The 14195-nt window shown below is 42.2% G+C and overlaps 2 protein-coding genes and 1 long non-coding RNA gene across 3 annotated transcripts in view; 2 read left to right on the top strand and 1 right to left on the bottom strand.

The window, feature by feature from the left end:
- Window positions 1-14195, top strand: part of LOC147645030 (uncharacterized) — a 109521-nt gene that overhangs the window by 8317 nt on the left and 87009 nt on the right. The window lies entirely within an intron of this gene.
- Window positions 3325-4492, bottom strand: Osi5 (Osiris 5). The gene is made up of 2 exons (XM_020943004.2): window positions 4168-4492; window positions 3325-3611 (listed from the first exon to the last, which is right to left on the bottom strand). Exons 1-2 carry the CDS (start codon window positions 4490-4492, stop codon window positions 3325-3327), a joined length of 612 nt encoding a protein of 203 aa, XP_020798663.2.
- Window positions 11013-14123, top strand: Osi4 (Osiris 4). Its single transcript, XM_020943013.2, has 4 exons — window positions 11013-11496; window positions 12302-12602; window positions 12676-12986; window positions 13722-14123. The coding sequence occupies exons 1-4, from the start codon at window positions 11013-11015 to the stop codon at window positions 13787-13789; spliced, it is 1164 nt and encodes a 387-aa protein (XP_020798672.2). The 3' UTR covers window positions 13790-14123.

Raw genomic sequence — 14195 nt, 5'->3', positions numbered from 1 at the left:
GAAAGTTTTTTTCCTTTTATTTTTTCTGGCTAATTTGCATAAGCGACGAAAGCATCGAGGGCGTGCATTACGGAATTCTGGATACGATCGGACAGAGTTTTGATATCTTAACGGTGCTGTTAATGTACCGTATCGAATTCACTAAAAAAAGTTTCGACAACGCTGCCCAATTGGTAGCACAATTTCACATTGTTTGCTGACATCTTTTTTTTGGCCCGCAGCTTGTACTCGTATTTTGCCAATCAATTGCCACTTTTGTGGGTGTGTTTGCCTTGGTGAGGTCCGAAAAAAATTATTGTTGATTTTACATTTAATTTTGCCTTGTTCCATCTTTTTTTTTCTGCGATGGTCATGCAAAAAGAATTCCGTGTACTCCATGTCGAGGTGTGATTGTGAGTGTATGTACGGGTTTTATTGAAAACCAGAATGGACAACAACAGAAGCATCGCAGGGCAACATCAGCGGCGAAAAATTTAATGAATAAATAACAAAAATGTTTCGGTGAAAGTCGTCGTGGCCAGAAGTAAGCCATTTACACACAGCAGCCATGGCAACAGATAAATAAAGATATATATACATATATATATATAGTATTTATAGGAAATATTTGCATTCCAATTGCTGAATGGTGCCAAGGGATCAAGGAAAGTGAAAACGGATGATGCAATTAATTTGGCAAAACCGGAAAAATCGTTGAGCGGCTTAAGGGAGCCAGTAAATGCAAATTAAAGGTTAATACAATAAACTGAGCAAGGAGATTATTTTATACTTACAACGTGTGATTCAAATGCAATTCAATTTGGGAAAATATATAGGAAAAGTTTAAATGTAACCCATTTCTTGTACTCTTTAATTACTTTCCTTGACTCCCATTCAAGATAAGCATCGGTGCTGCATAATTTAATAAGTAAAAGTAAAGTTCACAAGAAACCCATGGAAGAAACACACCCTAAAAGTAAAGCAGCATCGCACCGGCCAGAGATTTCACAAAACCATAAAAATGTCAAGTTAATAGAACACATTTTCCCTTTTACGGTCATTTGAATTAATACGAAATTTGCATAATAATACCGGAAAGGGGATTATGTCTGCAGACTCCAGTCCAAGATGTGAGACCAGTAACCAGTAACCGATACGGCCAGCATTTCAAATAAAGAATTTGCGGTATTTGGGTTAAATATTAATTTACATGTGAAACGGGCAGCGGGCGCAGCATCATTGAAAAGTGAAATTTTCGAGGCAACGGCTAAAATGTAGGCTGCGTGACACTTTCAAGTCAGTCATTCAGCCGAGCTGCTTCGTCTCGGCTTGGTCATTTTCCAAGCTCATCGAACGGCGATTAATCAGCTAATTTCTTTATGAACTTTCATTTATGCAGTGTGGACTGACTGAGCTCCACACTGGCATTCACACACGTCTTGGCAGCCATCTCATCATCATCGTCATCTCATCTCGCCATCATCAGCGTGCTCATAAACTCATGAAGCTTTTATTGTCAACTCCGTGGTCGGTTGTCCGGTTAAAATCAAAGCGCACCGTTTAGAAAATCAATTCCGGAGCAACTGTCTGCGGTCTTATATAAAACACCAGTTGCCCAGATCATATACGAATTGTAAAACAACAAATTTTGCTTTTATGAACTTATTTTATAATTTAATTACAGCCGGCAGACGCGCCGCGGTTTGGTCAGCTCGACACACAAGTCGAGCTCATAAAATGCCGTTGAAAAGGGAAAGTTAACAGAAAAGCGAAGCAACCAAAGAAGCAGCAGCAGTGCACAGAGAAAAAATATATAAATTTATCCGAAAATCATCTATAATTTGCAGGTTTTTAGAGCAATACTTGACGGGGTCTTAAATATTTAGGAGTAATTTTTAAAGAAGACTGAATTAACTTATAGTTTAATTTAATTAAAGCAAATCTATCTTTTACCTTTCCTTACGTTACCGTTTTGTTTACTAAATATTATTAAATAGGCAGAATTGCAGTACTTAAATTGTAAACATAGAATTTGCAATTCCATATTTTGGTTACCAAAGTACCCATTTTTCCTTACTGTGTAGCAGAAGCAGCTCACCAGTAGACGGAGCAATTAGGCACCGGTACAAGGTTCAACATCGAGATAAGGGGCCAAGAAACTTGGAAAGGGGTACAGCAAGTTGCTTTTGGCCAAAGGTAAAGCCAAATGTAGAGGTAATGGTGTTGGTATCCCTGCCGGCCGCTTAACGGGTTTTGGCCGTTCAAGTGCTATGGCTTTTAATGGTATTGTGTAACAGAACGCACCGTGGCCAAGACGAAGAGCGAACATCTTGTTTTTGTTTTTGTTATTTTTTTTTTTTGCTCCCTCCCCATCTTTTGTTTTTTGGGGTCTGTCATGGCCGTAATTTGTTGTTACTGTTGTGCCCATGGCTCTTTAGGTGGTCGAAAAGAACCGTTGCCACTGCCAAAATACAGTGAAAGTTGGCCACGCATTATGCAAATTCAATCCGTATGCCAGTGTCTTCAGTATTCATGTACCAGATTCCACAGAAAATAAAAGTTTGGTCGCAGATCACCAGAGAATCCCGCTGCAGAGTATCTGAACCCTGATATCCGATATCTGGCAGATACATCGATAACACTGCACGAAAGCATACTGACAAATGACCACGAAAAAGTAAGGAGGAAATGTTACATTTTGGTGTTGAGTAAGTGAAGTGGGAATACTCTTTTGTGGGTGAAGTATCTTAGTATCTTTTCTAATGTAATCTAAGAACTTTAAGCCTTTATTTAGAATGGTTAAGGTCCAACTTCTCTTTAAATTTATAGAACCATTATAGTTCTATTTTGATCTCTCTTTTTCAGTTGACTTTTCTTCAAGTTTCTTTAAATACTTTGTTAGATACCTTTTGGAATTTTAGAATAAGGTTTTCATTACAACATTTTTCGAATAATGTAATACCTTTTTGGAATACTTCTGAACTGCAAATATAAGCTTCAGCCAAGTGCCCATCCAAATATTACCCGTTGCCAGGGTAAAGCCACTAATACAGCCGTTATGGCCATGTGTGGGTTTCCTTCTGCTGCCGCTGCTTGCTTTTTGCTGCTGCGGATGCTGTTGGCTACACAATACGAGCTCGGCACAAATAAACTTTCACCGATTTCATAAACCGAAGAGCCGCATCCAAAGGCAGCAGCAGCAGCAACAGCAGCAAAGACTGGCAACGTCTCGAGTGGCACTGCACACACTCGGTTCCACTGAACTTTAGATTAAAACCACTTGAGTTTGTTGCATGATTAATAAATTATTGAATTACTTAAGTGATACACATAAGAACTAGGGAATTAAATCCAGCCTCGGTATGCTGCGGATGCAGCCCGGCGCCTTCGCTTGTGATGATGACCATGTCCCTCACCGGTCACGTAGGATATACTATGACTGCTCTCTCCGCCATGCTGGGAGGCTGTCTTTAGGCCCAGTATTCCGGCCATCATCAGAGCCACCATTGCCACGCCCAGGGCCTTCATGGCCAGGGCCGCGATTCCGCCCAGACCCATAACGGCCATTGCCTTGCCAAACATCAGAGCCATGGCTAGGAGCATGCCCTGGCCTTTGTCCTTTTTTCGTGCCTCTGGAACAATCAAAAATACATTTTATGAGCATGTGACTTGGAAGCATCCTTCAAGGCAATGCAGATACCATTTGGCCGGCCAAGTGGCTTTTGATTTCATGCAAATATTTGACATTTCGATTGGTGCCGAATGTCAAAGCACTGCGGTAGATACATCAATAGATTCAAATATGAATTTGAACGTTAAATGGAAATTCAATAATTGTACAAGGAATGGGAGAGGATATTGCACCTTATTAGAATAAATACAAATAGATAGAAGAAACATTTCTGATTACCAAGGAAATGTAATAATTACTTAAGGACTTTAAGGCCACAGTAAAGATACTAGTGGAAAATATTTGTTGAAAAACGTGTTTAAATTGTCAAATGGAAATCACTGATTTGTATTTACGCAAAGTTCAACTGAGACGTTTTAGTGTGTTTCAAGCCTATAATAGACATTCTTGGCATTATTTTGTTGATTTAAATCTTCCTTGTTTCACTTTCAAAAGCAGTAAATGTTTTCATTTCCTTCAAAGTTCCTTAAACACGCTTCATTCCTTATTCCACGCACCTGAAACATGCGCCTCATCCTCTAGAAGATCTGCAAGCTTTACATTAACCTCGTGCGTTCGCAGATAGAAGGCCAGACTATCCAGCAGGCTCTGATCCGGCTCCTCCTCCGTCATTGAGGCATTTAGGGGAACTATCTCCAGACCCTTGACCACAACCAAGGGCTTATCGCTGCGATTCAAATTCCGCAGGACATTGCGCAAGGCTCGTTCACCGCGGCAATACAACGTGACACTTGCGTCCTGGTCACAGTTTTCCGCACGCACAATCACCGAGGACAGCAGCAGCAGCAGCAGAAGGCTGAGTAGCGGAAAAACACGGAACATGTTGCCGAAACGCTTCAAGTTCAACTAAAAGCCTTGACAATTGCCTGGTCATATTTTATAGCTCCCATTTCCACGGGAGCACGGGGGAGCACTTTCCCAGGTGGCCACCGCACAGGGGGTTAGACCCAGTCAAGCATCCCCGTCCGAATTGTCACAACAATTGTAAATTAAAACAATGGTGCTTCTGAAAAGAAAGAAAAGTGCTTTCAGTTTGCGTTTCTCTGCCTTCCATTTTTCTTTCCCGGGCCGTGCAATTTTCTTCTTCACTGGCCGTTGCAATTTTTCCAATTTTCAACGGTCAGTTGGTCGGCCGCCGTGGGATGCGCATGGCTGCCCCCTTTCCACCAACTAGCAACTACCAACACCACTTGGCATTTGGTTCACCCGACTCGTCGGCTCTCTGCCAAATTATACAGATTAGAAGTGCTTAAAGTGCTGCGGGTTTGTTCCTATTCCACACCTGCCACCTCCTGCGCCACTTCACACGGTTCTTGGTCGGCCCAGACAACTCCATTAGTCCGGCTGGCTGGCTGGGGAGCGTGTTAGCCGAAAAAAGCGAAAGTTACCCCGCCCGAGAGATGAGCAAAGAGCCAAGTTATAACGTTTAGTAGCTATTTGCGTTGGCCAGCGCACATGCAATGGCCATAAAAATGGGTCGCCCGACCGTGGAAGGGGTACCTCTGTGCCTCGTGCGTATAATGTGGCTGTAACTCAATTAGCGGTGCAAAATAAATCAAAAATTAGTACGCTTACTGGTTTGTAATAATACCAGCTAATAAATTAAAAGTGCTCCGGGAATCAATATGTTATATATTGATAAATCAAGTTTATTGTTCGTTAATGATTAGAATTTAAGCATATAATTACTGCTCACCTAATAATTATTGTTGGTACCACATTTAACCCAGATTCGTGCGCAGCTTTTATTCTCTAAACTAAATTTCATTAAAAAGGTACATGATAATTAGCGTTCTTTATTCTTAAACTGGGTCAACCTACATATCAGAAGAGGTGGAAATATAACGCCCTGCTTGCAACATGGTGGCATAATTCAATTAGACAGAGAGACACAGTCTTCTGGGGGATTTCATAAGATGTGGCCCGGGTTTTTGGGTATTTTGTAATACCGCCAAACTTATTAATCAAGTTAACGTGACTGGGGGTCCATCGGGCGAGCGAAAGAAATCAACTTGGCGCTCCGTTCCTCATCATCATCATCACTGCCATTTCTTCCCCTCTCGATGGAGCGAAGCTGCTGGCGATGATGATCGACTCGACTCCAAAAAGCAATAACTTTCACTCTCAATGTATTAATTTTTATATTTATCATATTGTTGTTCAAAACAAACACACACATACACAGACACCATGATTTCTGAAAATTTGGAAACCCCGAACGATGTAAGAGAAAAATTAAACAACAAAACAAGTCGTCCGTTATTGAGCTGAACTGGCAGCGAGTCAACCAAAAATTGATCTGAACTCGTTACGTTTGCCTTGTGTCGGTGCCGGCAATAAAAAGAAAGTATCTCCCCCTGGCAGATCATCAGCTCCGACTGCGACTTCGACTCCATCTCCATCTCTCCATCCGAATCTCGAATCTTGCATCTCTCGAAAGCAGACAACGTTCGATTCGATTCATTTGAGAGCGGGGGTCTTTGTGGCCGCTGTTTTGTTCCCAGCGTGAATCCGAATCTGTATCCGAGTATCCCAGTATCCCAGTATCCCAGCCTCCCAACTTGTTATAATTGATTGTTGTGCAGCATCATTATCGTGGTCGGCGTCATCGTCATTAAAGCATCTCATTTGCCACACATTCAATTGAATATCCCCCAATCCAGTGTGGTGCAATGTGCAATGTGCATTGTGCCGCCCGGAATCGGTCTGATTGAATGAGGCAGCAAATGTGGGTGGAAATTGTCCGGGGAGTGAGCAGGTGTGAGGGTGTCCAATGGGAGGTGGCTCAGCAGACAGTTTTGGCTTAAATTGCTGCCATAATGAGAAATCAAAATGTATCTCTGGCTGACAACTCACTTTTAAGCTTTATGTATCTTTTTCCTGATTGATTTTAGGCAGACTTTATATTGACCTGACTTTATATTTACCACAAAATATATTAAGTATAATATATTCCACAAGAAGATGCATAAAAGCTAAGTCAAATTTGTCCTGTGATCCAATTTTAATCCCCCAAGGTACACAAATTTATAAGTAGAACATTAGAAAGTGTATTAAAAGATTGACATAATATATACATAAATACTCCAATTACAGAGAATCAATTTACTTGCCTATAATATATATAAACTAGTTTTATTGGTACCCACTTTTCGAGGTTCCACTGTTTCCCCACTGCTCCCAAAAGTCTGCCAAGCTTGGTGTTGTTCCCGACACACCGCAAAGTATACCTTTAAGTTTAAGACCACCAAGCTGCTTGCTAACTGCATCGCAATGAATACAAAAACCGAGTCAACATCCTGCGGCTTTTCCGCGGCAAAAGCGTTGGCAAAAAGGAAAACACAGCTGCGCCTGAAAACTAGTGGCAGCAGCCAACTAATTTGGGAGCCCAATAGCTATTGCTATGGCAACTGGAAACACAAGACCACAAATTTACTTTTCTTATGACACGCACAGGTGAAATCAAACATAAATATGTTTTTAATTATAAAACAATTAGATTAAAATAAATTAAACGTATCGCTGGGCTCAGGCAATCGATTAGCCAAGTGAAGAAAAAAAAGCAAACGAACGAAGAAAATAAACAAGATGCCGAGCCATTAAAACGCAAGGGAAATTCGTGCCGGTGAAAATAAAGCAGCGGCAAACCGCAGAAAATCAACATCAACAACAGCAGATAAACCAAAACAACCGGAGCAGTTCAAACTGCGTCTGTAATTGCCGTCGAAATAAACAATATTATTATTATAGTTATTGTTATTGTTATCTTTACAGTCCGGGCATAAGCAAAATACAAACATTTTGGAATGGCTTTAATTGGACTTATTTCAAAGCCGTCTGCATTTTTCGCATGACTCGTGACAATTTCGCTTTGATTGACTGCCAAAGAGTCAATTTGTCCGTCAGCCCTGACAGATCCGGTGGTCATGGTGCGATGAGAGGCTTAAATCTGTGGGCGAGTCACCTGGCATACTCTAGAGTCCAGAGGAGGCTTAGGTTGGGGAAGGATTACTTCTCAAGGGTACTCGCTTTTGAGACTTGAGACCAGAACTTGAGAGTCAAGAGGGATCTTTGTCGTATACCAATTAAGCTTCAGTTGGAATTAAGCTGCAATTTGGGATGCAATCAGTTCTACATGGAATTACTTGATTCCCTTTAAATTGCTATTTAAATGAAATCTTGAAAGGATTGATTGAATCTTGCAGTTCCAACACAGATACAACAAATTACATAAACTTTTTCTTTTTTAAGGAGAGAGAATCTGCTTCTTTGTAACACACTAAACTATTGTGATTTTCTTTATCAAGAGATAAAGTTTTCGGGTGTTTTATGTTTATAAAAACTTCTTAAAATTATACTAGATCTATGGTTAATTTAAACAAGAAATCTAGAGAGAGAATCTGCTTCTTTGTAACACACTAAAACATATTTCTCTCTGTGTGGCTTTTTGTCTTATCCCTTGGTCCACTTTAAAGAACATTGTGTTTTCCTTTATCAACAGCCAAAGTTTTTGGGTGTCCAAACAATTTGTGTGGAAGGGACTATTCGGTAAAGGAAATTTTCTTGCGAAAAACTTTGAATCTGCACTTGTCGAACTTCTTGATTAGATTTTTATTTATTGAAAGCAATGCCTTGTCCCTCGACTGGTTACAATTCGATTAAAATGCAAGGCCAGTGAAAAGTGAAAAGCCTTTGGCCGGAGATATATGATTAAATTTGCTCTGGCTACTTTTAGTTTCACTTAAAAGCATTGGAAATATTGAAATCAGAGCCAATTAAGGCGAAGAAGCCGCTGGCTGCCTTTTTGGACACGGGACTCCTATTCCGACTGTGACTCCACCCAGCGGATCCGGTTGCAGTCAAGGATCATTAAACTTCGGTGGCACACGTAAACCCAAAGACACACACACACAAAACTGGAGCAGCAGATAGCTGGCTGGATAGAAAGATGGCTAGATGGGTGGATTGGCTTGGATTGGATTACCTCTTTCGGGCTGCGTCACCGCTTTCCTTTCGATGTCCATCACGGCTTTTGGCCTCAACCTTGTACATTGTTGCTGCGTTTGGACAATGTTGCTACGTTTGCTAATACACTTGAAGAAATTTTGATCAAATGGAGTATATTTTTGTGACTAAATATATATTAGATGGTTCAGATCTAATTGGGAAATATGAAGATAAAAATAGAAAGAACACTTTAGCATCAGTTCACTTAAAGTAAGGTTAGCGTAAAGAACTCAAAAATACTTATGTAAAATTATCACTTTTATGTTATAACATTTGTATTTTGTTGTCTGTATTATTGGTGGTGGGCTTTCTTGGCGAACCGCCTCGCATTACTTGCACTTTTGCGGCATTGGCCAACGAACGTTGGATGGTGTCAAGTTGCCAATGCCGCGGCCATTCAGATTACAGTCATTACACTCACAGTGGATCCTCGGCCAGATAAAGCAGCAGCTGAATGGCCCCTGAAGAGTGTTGAAATGGTGCCACTGTGAAAGAACGAACGGTCGAGGTCTGATTGCCACTGCCTCAAAATTGGCCACAATTACCGAGCTCGGTGCCTGCGTGCCTGGCTGGCTGACTGGCTGGTTGGCTGGAAAAGTGAATATTTATTAGTCCCGCTCATCATGCACCGACGAAAAGTATTACCACCTTCCCCCTGCTCAGCAGAATGTAACTGAGGCGGCGATTTATAAAAAAACGAGAGCTATTAGTTCGTTTCACTTTTCTTTTATTATTTATTTATTTATTGTGAACAGGCGCCGAGGCGTGGCCACATCTCGAGCCTCCGTTTCAGCCCCAGCTTCAGTCTGAGCCTGTGATTTTCCACCCACCACCTCCCCCAAGTGGCGATTTAATTGTACCCGTACTCGAACTGCTTTTACTTTTGCCTGCGAAAATTGTTTCACTGCAAGTTGCGGGCAAATTAATGAGCAGTAAATTAGCCGCATTAGTACAGCGGCCACATGCCGCGGACGCCGTCAAAGCCACTGGCTTTTCTGCCATTCTGCCACGGCCACTGCCACTGCCACTGCCTTTAGCAAAGCCATTGCCACTGACATGGCCATAACTCCAGCTCATCTGGCCAAGAGACGTGAGAGTGGGCCCTCCTATGTTACTCATGTATAGGTCAAAGTTCGACAGTAATGTCATGTGGTTAATGAAATTGCAGTTAATTAAGTCACCCTTTTCAACCTTTCGGGAATGCATGTAACTCAGAAGCATCATATGCAAAAAGCAAAAGCAAATTACTAAGCACTGCGTTGGGTCTGATTTTTACACTGGGGCAAATTCAATTAAATCAGTTATGAAAAAATAGTCTTATTTTACTCAAGGTATTTTAACTAAGCCCGTGGAATAATTCTAAAATTGTTATAAAACAAAAATACCGAAATACAGATAGCCTTGCATTTCGAATTGAAAATTGATCATAAGAAAGCTTAAAATTCAAATTCGCTTTCTTTAAATCGATATTTATCAATATTTTTATATGACAATTTTTTCTTCAAATAAATCCTTCAAAAATCTCATTGCTCGGCCAAAAAAGCATTAATTTTGATTCGGAAAGATTTCCTTTGCTAGTTTTTTTTTAGGTTAAAAAATTTGCATACTCAATTTAAAATGTAAAAAGATTAAATTTCTCCCAATTTTTGACAATTTTAACCCTTTATACATTTATGAAAATTTTCAAAAAATTCCAATTTAGTCGGACATAGCTAGATCGATTCCGCTATTGATGCTGATCAAGAATATATGCGATTTATATGGTCGAAAATGACTCCTTGACCTTCTCCCTTCTGACTTAAATTGTAATACCCTTTTAAGGGTAAACAAATTTGTAAATAGATTTATATAAAACAAGGCAGAGGCGAAAATTTATAATTTAAATGAATAATTTAAAAGCCTCTGGTCACTGTGCTCTTGCAACGAAATGCTGCGATACTGAGCGATGGCCGTCACTCAGGTGGTTGAATTGAAATCAAAACTGTAGCAAACACGGGCGGCATTGTTGGTGATGGTGCTGGTGGGATGGCGATGGCTAAGTGGTGGTGGTGGTGGTAATAGTGACTGTGGTGCAGTGGCAGCCAGTGGGGCTGCACGCAGCTTGGTCGGATGCTGCTGCTGCCGCTGCTCCAATAAAACTGAGTTGCATGCAACCGCTGGTAATTAGTCGCAACAAGGCGCTGCATCAGCTGCCATTGAATCACGAGCATTTCGCATTCGCATCCATGTGAAGGATACGCCGCGCCCGTCTCTCCATCTCCAGTGTCGTGTGTTGTGGGGTGTTCTTTCTTAAAAAAAAAAAAGTTGAAACATAAAAGGGAATAATATCCTGAAAATGCCAAACCACCTAGTTGCCAGCTGCCTTTTGCTGGCTCTCAGCCTGAATCTGAGCATTCGTCCTGCGCTTGCAGCCATACACAAGCGAAGTGGCGCCAATTCCCTGGGAGTGGAACCGGAGGCGAAGCCTGCGGCTAGTCCTGCGGCCAGCGTGGAGAACACTGACCTCCTGGACAAGCTCAGTTGGAAGTGTGCAAACAATGCCAGCTGCCTCTATGGCGTGGCCAACGGCATTATGGCCTCCTATCGTCGCGGCGAGACCATCAAGCTGGGCCTCTTTGACCTGGTCAAGCTGCCCGAGCTGGATGCCTCGCACAAGCACAAATGGGGCACCGGGCGGGGTCTCTCCAGCTTCATGGACTTTGTCACCGGCAATGCCATCCGGGTCCCCGTGGGCCCAATGGTGTTCAGTGTGCAGCGAGCCGAGGACGACAGCGAATATATCGAGGTGGCGTTGCTGAAGAAGGCATCGAGTGGAACAGGTAAAGAGATTGGGTGACATCTGTCCGACATCCACGCGAGAGCCATTGACACGCGGTGGGCAGACTTAACCAGATGATCCTGTTTAGCATTCGAACGACGGTTGACTGTCAACTGTGACAAGACTGTGACATAGTCATACACTTAGGGAATAATAGGGGAAAATGAAGACGAATTCGGGTTTACACACACACTTAATATAGAGAAGAAAAGGTACATATGTGGATTTTATCTCAGCAATTTAAAGAAAGATGAAGAAGACATCACCAAAATAATCTCAATACTTTATCTATAACTATTCTAATGCACAGATTGAGATTCTATTAAATTAATTTATAGGTAAAACACTAGTTTCTTTTGAGAAAATCTCACAAACTTCCCGATTTACGGTCTACTAGTCTTTTAAAAGTTTTCTAGTATTCTCACAAATTGGGTTAAAAGTACAAGTAAAATTTTTTTTATTATTATTTCCCATGGAGAAGTGCTAAATATTTGATCATGTAGGGAAACCTCCAAGATTCGGTCAAGATTGTTTAGGCATATCCTTCCGGAGAGACTCCGTCAAACTTGGCTCCTCGTCCGATGCATATCAATGACTTTGTCGGGACGAAACTTCCATTATTTATCCCCATTTAATCTGACGTTCGATACACAAGACATCACCGCATCAATCATACTACATCTCGTGACAGGAGAGGGGCGGGCCAATCAAAGCCCGTCCCATGTCGCAATATTACGTATACGTACGAGTGCCATTACAGCCATAAAGCCTAAAACGTGTCTTGTTTCCCTAAAATCAACAAACAGGACGCCTGCAAGGCAACGGACTCCTTGGCGGAGGAAATGGTGGCGGGGGTTTTATGGGCGGCGGAGGTGACAACGGAGGCGGCGGAATTCTGGGTAACCGAAAGCGTAAACAGCAGCAGGACAAGAAACAGTTCCAGATGTATATACCAATGTACCTGGCAGCCACCACTTTTGGCTGGACAATGGTGGTGGCCAAATCTGTGGGTCTGCTCACTCTGAAGGCCCTGATACTGTCCAAGATCGCCTTTGTGGTGGCTGCAGTTCTGCTGATCAGGAGACTCATGGACAACGTCAACGAAAGGTGACTCTATTATTATGAATGAAGTTTAAAGAAATCGTTTTAAAATATCTTAAATATTTGAATTGCTTAACAGGGTGTATCCTTTTCCGGAACAGACGCCCTACATGATGCCCTATGGCATTGACTATCCGCTGCATGGCGCTGAGATTGCACCAGAAATGTATCCTGCCTCGCTGCATCACCTGGCGATGGCGGGCGGTGGCCAGCTGCCCGGGCATCCAGGTCATCCGGGCCTGGAGAGCCTGAGCGCTGAGAGCCACCTGCATTCCGCCCAGGTGTCCAGCGATGGTAGTAACAACACGCAAGTGTTGGCCTCTCTGGGCGGTCTCAGCGCCTTGGCCCACAAGATCAAGCGTGAGGACTCGTGGTTGGCGAAGAGTAAGTGTAAGTTTATCCAGTGTTCTCCATATTTCAGGCAGTCGGGGAAGGGGAAGGGGAGAACCTAGGCATCCCAAAGAGTCCCAATTTTTCCGTAACTCCATGGCCGGAGTGAACTCCCTGAATGCCCATGCCGTGGCTGTGGCAGCTGCTGCAGCCGACGGTGCCGTAGAGGATGAGGACTATGAGGAGGAAGACACATTGGGTATGGGTTTTGTTTCGGGGTTCACAGCGTCACTAATTTCCTGGGCGCACAATAACAAAAAATGGTATATTTTTAGGCAGCCTTGATTTGGCAAAAAAGAAACACGAAATAGTACAAATCTTGGTTATCGGAGCAAGATTGCACAACTGTGTATATGTGTTTATCTCTCTCAGCTTTATGATTTTCCAACTGAGAATCTGGTTTTACGTTTTTTCTATATATCAAAACTCGGTGTGAAGTGAAGCACTTCTAAAACCACTTGCATACTTTTCTGCCACAGAGCATATTTAAGCTCGTTGCACGTTCATTATTAAGTTGATGTGTTGCACAAACATAACAGATGCTGTAAATTTCCAATGAACAACACAATTAATTGCAGTCAGGGAGTTTATCCGGCTCTACCCTTAATCTCTTGACCTGTATCCTTTACACGTGAGTGCACACAGATGAGCTTCCATCACTCCTACTCCAAGTTCGAGGAACTAGGAGGTGCCAATTACTCGACTGATTAATGTGGAAATCCACTCCCGTTGCAGCCACACCCGCTCGGCGACCGTTAATCTATAACTACGTGCAGCCGCAGATGCCTTACTACCGCTCCTGAGGCGACAATTAGCCAATTAGCAGCTACCAAAGACCGCGTGGGTAGCGGAAGGCCGGAGGTCGAAACATTAGATGGTTAGAAGGTGGCTATGCTGCCATAAGGACACCGAATATCGGACATCGCAGAAGGGCATCGAACGTGCTCCGGGCTGCTCTCAACCCGATGAGCTTACGTCTCGATATTATTTATTAAATCGTACTTAACTTAGTGAAACCTTGCGCACACATTTAGTCTAGTTCAATGTCTCTGTAATTAGCAGTTGAAGTGCTACATAAACTAAAAAAAAAAGAAACAATTATAAAGAATTGAGCACAAAGTTGTTCAGAAATTATAATCGCTTGCGTTTTATTTATGCAATAAATATTAATAAGTAAATAAATTAAGAGTACGTATAAATAAATTACAA

The sequence above is a fragment of the Drosophila serrata genome, unplaced genomic scaffold (assembly GCF_035046125.1).
Source record: "Drosophila serrata isolate PLE 108 unplaced genomic scaffold, ASM3504612v1 contig_30, whole genome shotgun sequence".
Lineage (NCBI taxonomy): Eukaryota > Metazoa > Arthropoda > Insecta > Diptera > Drosophilidae > Drosophila > Drosophila serrata.
Note: the sequence above shows the minus strand (reverse complement) of the source record. Positions and strands in the feature narration are given on the sequence as shown.

Coding starts and splice junctions, on each gene's coding strand:
- Osi5 (XM_020943004.2), bottom strand. CDS start 4,492: ATGTTCCGTGTTTTTCCGCTACTCAGCCTTCTGCTGCTGCTGCTGCTG. Junction 3,612..4,167: donor GGATGAGGCGCATGTTTCAG/GTGCGTGGAATA, acceptor TGATTGTTCCAG/AGGCACGAAAAAAGGACAAA.
- Osi4 (XM_020943013.2), top strand. CDS start 11,013: ATGCCAAACCACCTAGTTGCCAGCTGCCTTTTGCTGGCTCTCAGCCTG. Junction 11,497..12,301: donor GAAGGCATCGAGTGGAACAG/GTAAAGAGATTG, acceptor ATCAACAAACAG/GACGCCTGCAAGGCAACGGA. Junction 12,987..13,721: donor GTGGTTGGCGAAGAGTAAGT/GTAAGTTTATCC, acceptor CTCCCGTTGCAG/CCACACCCGCTCGGCGACCG.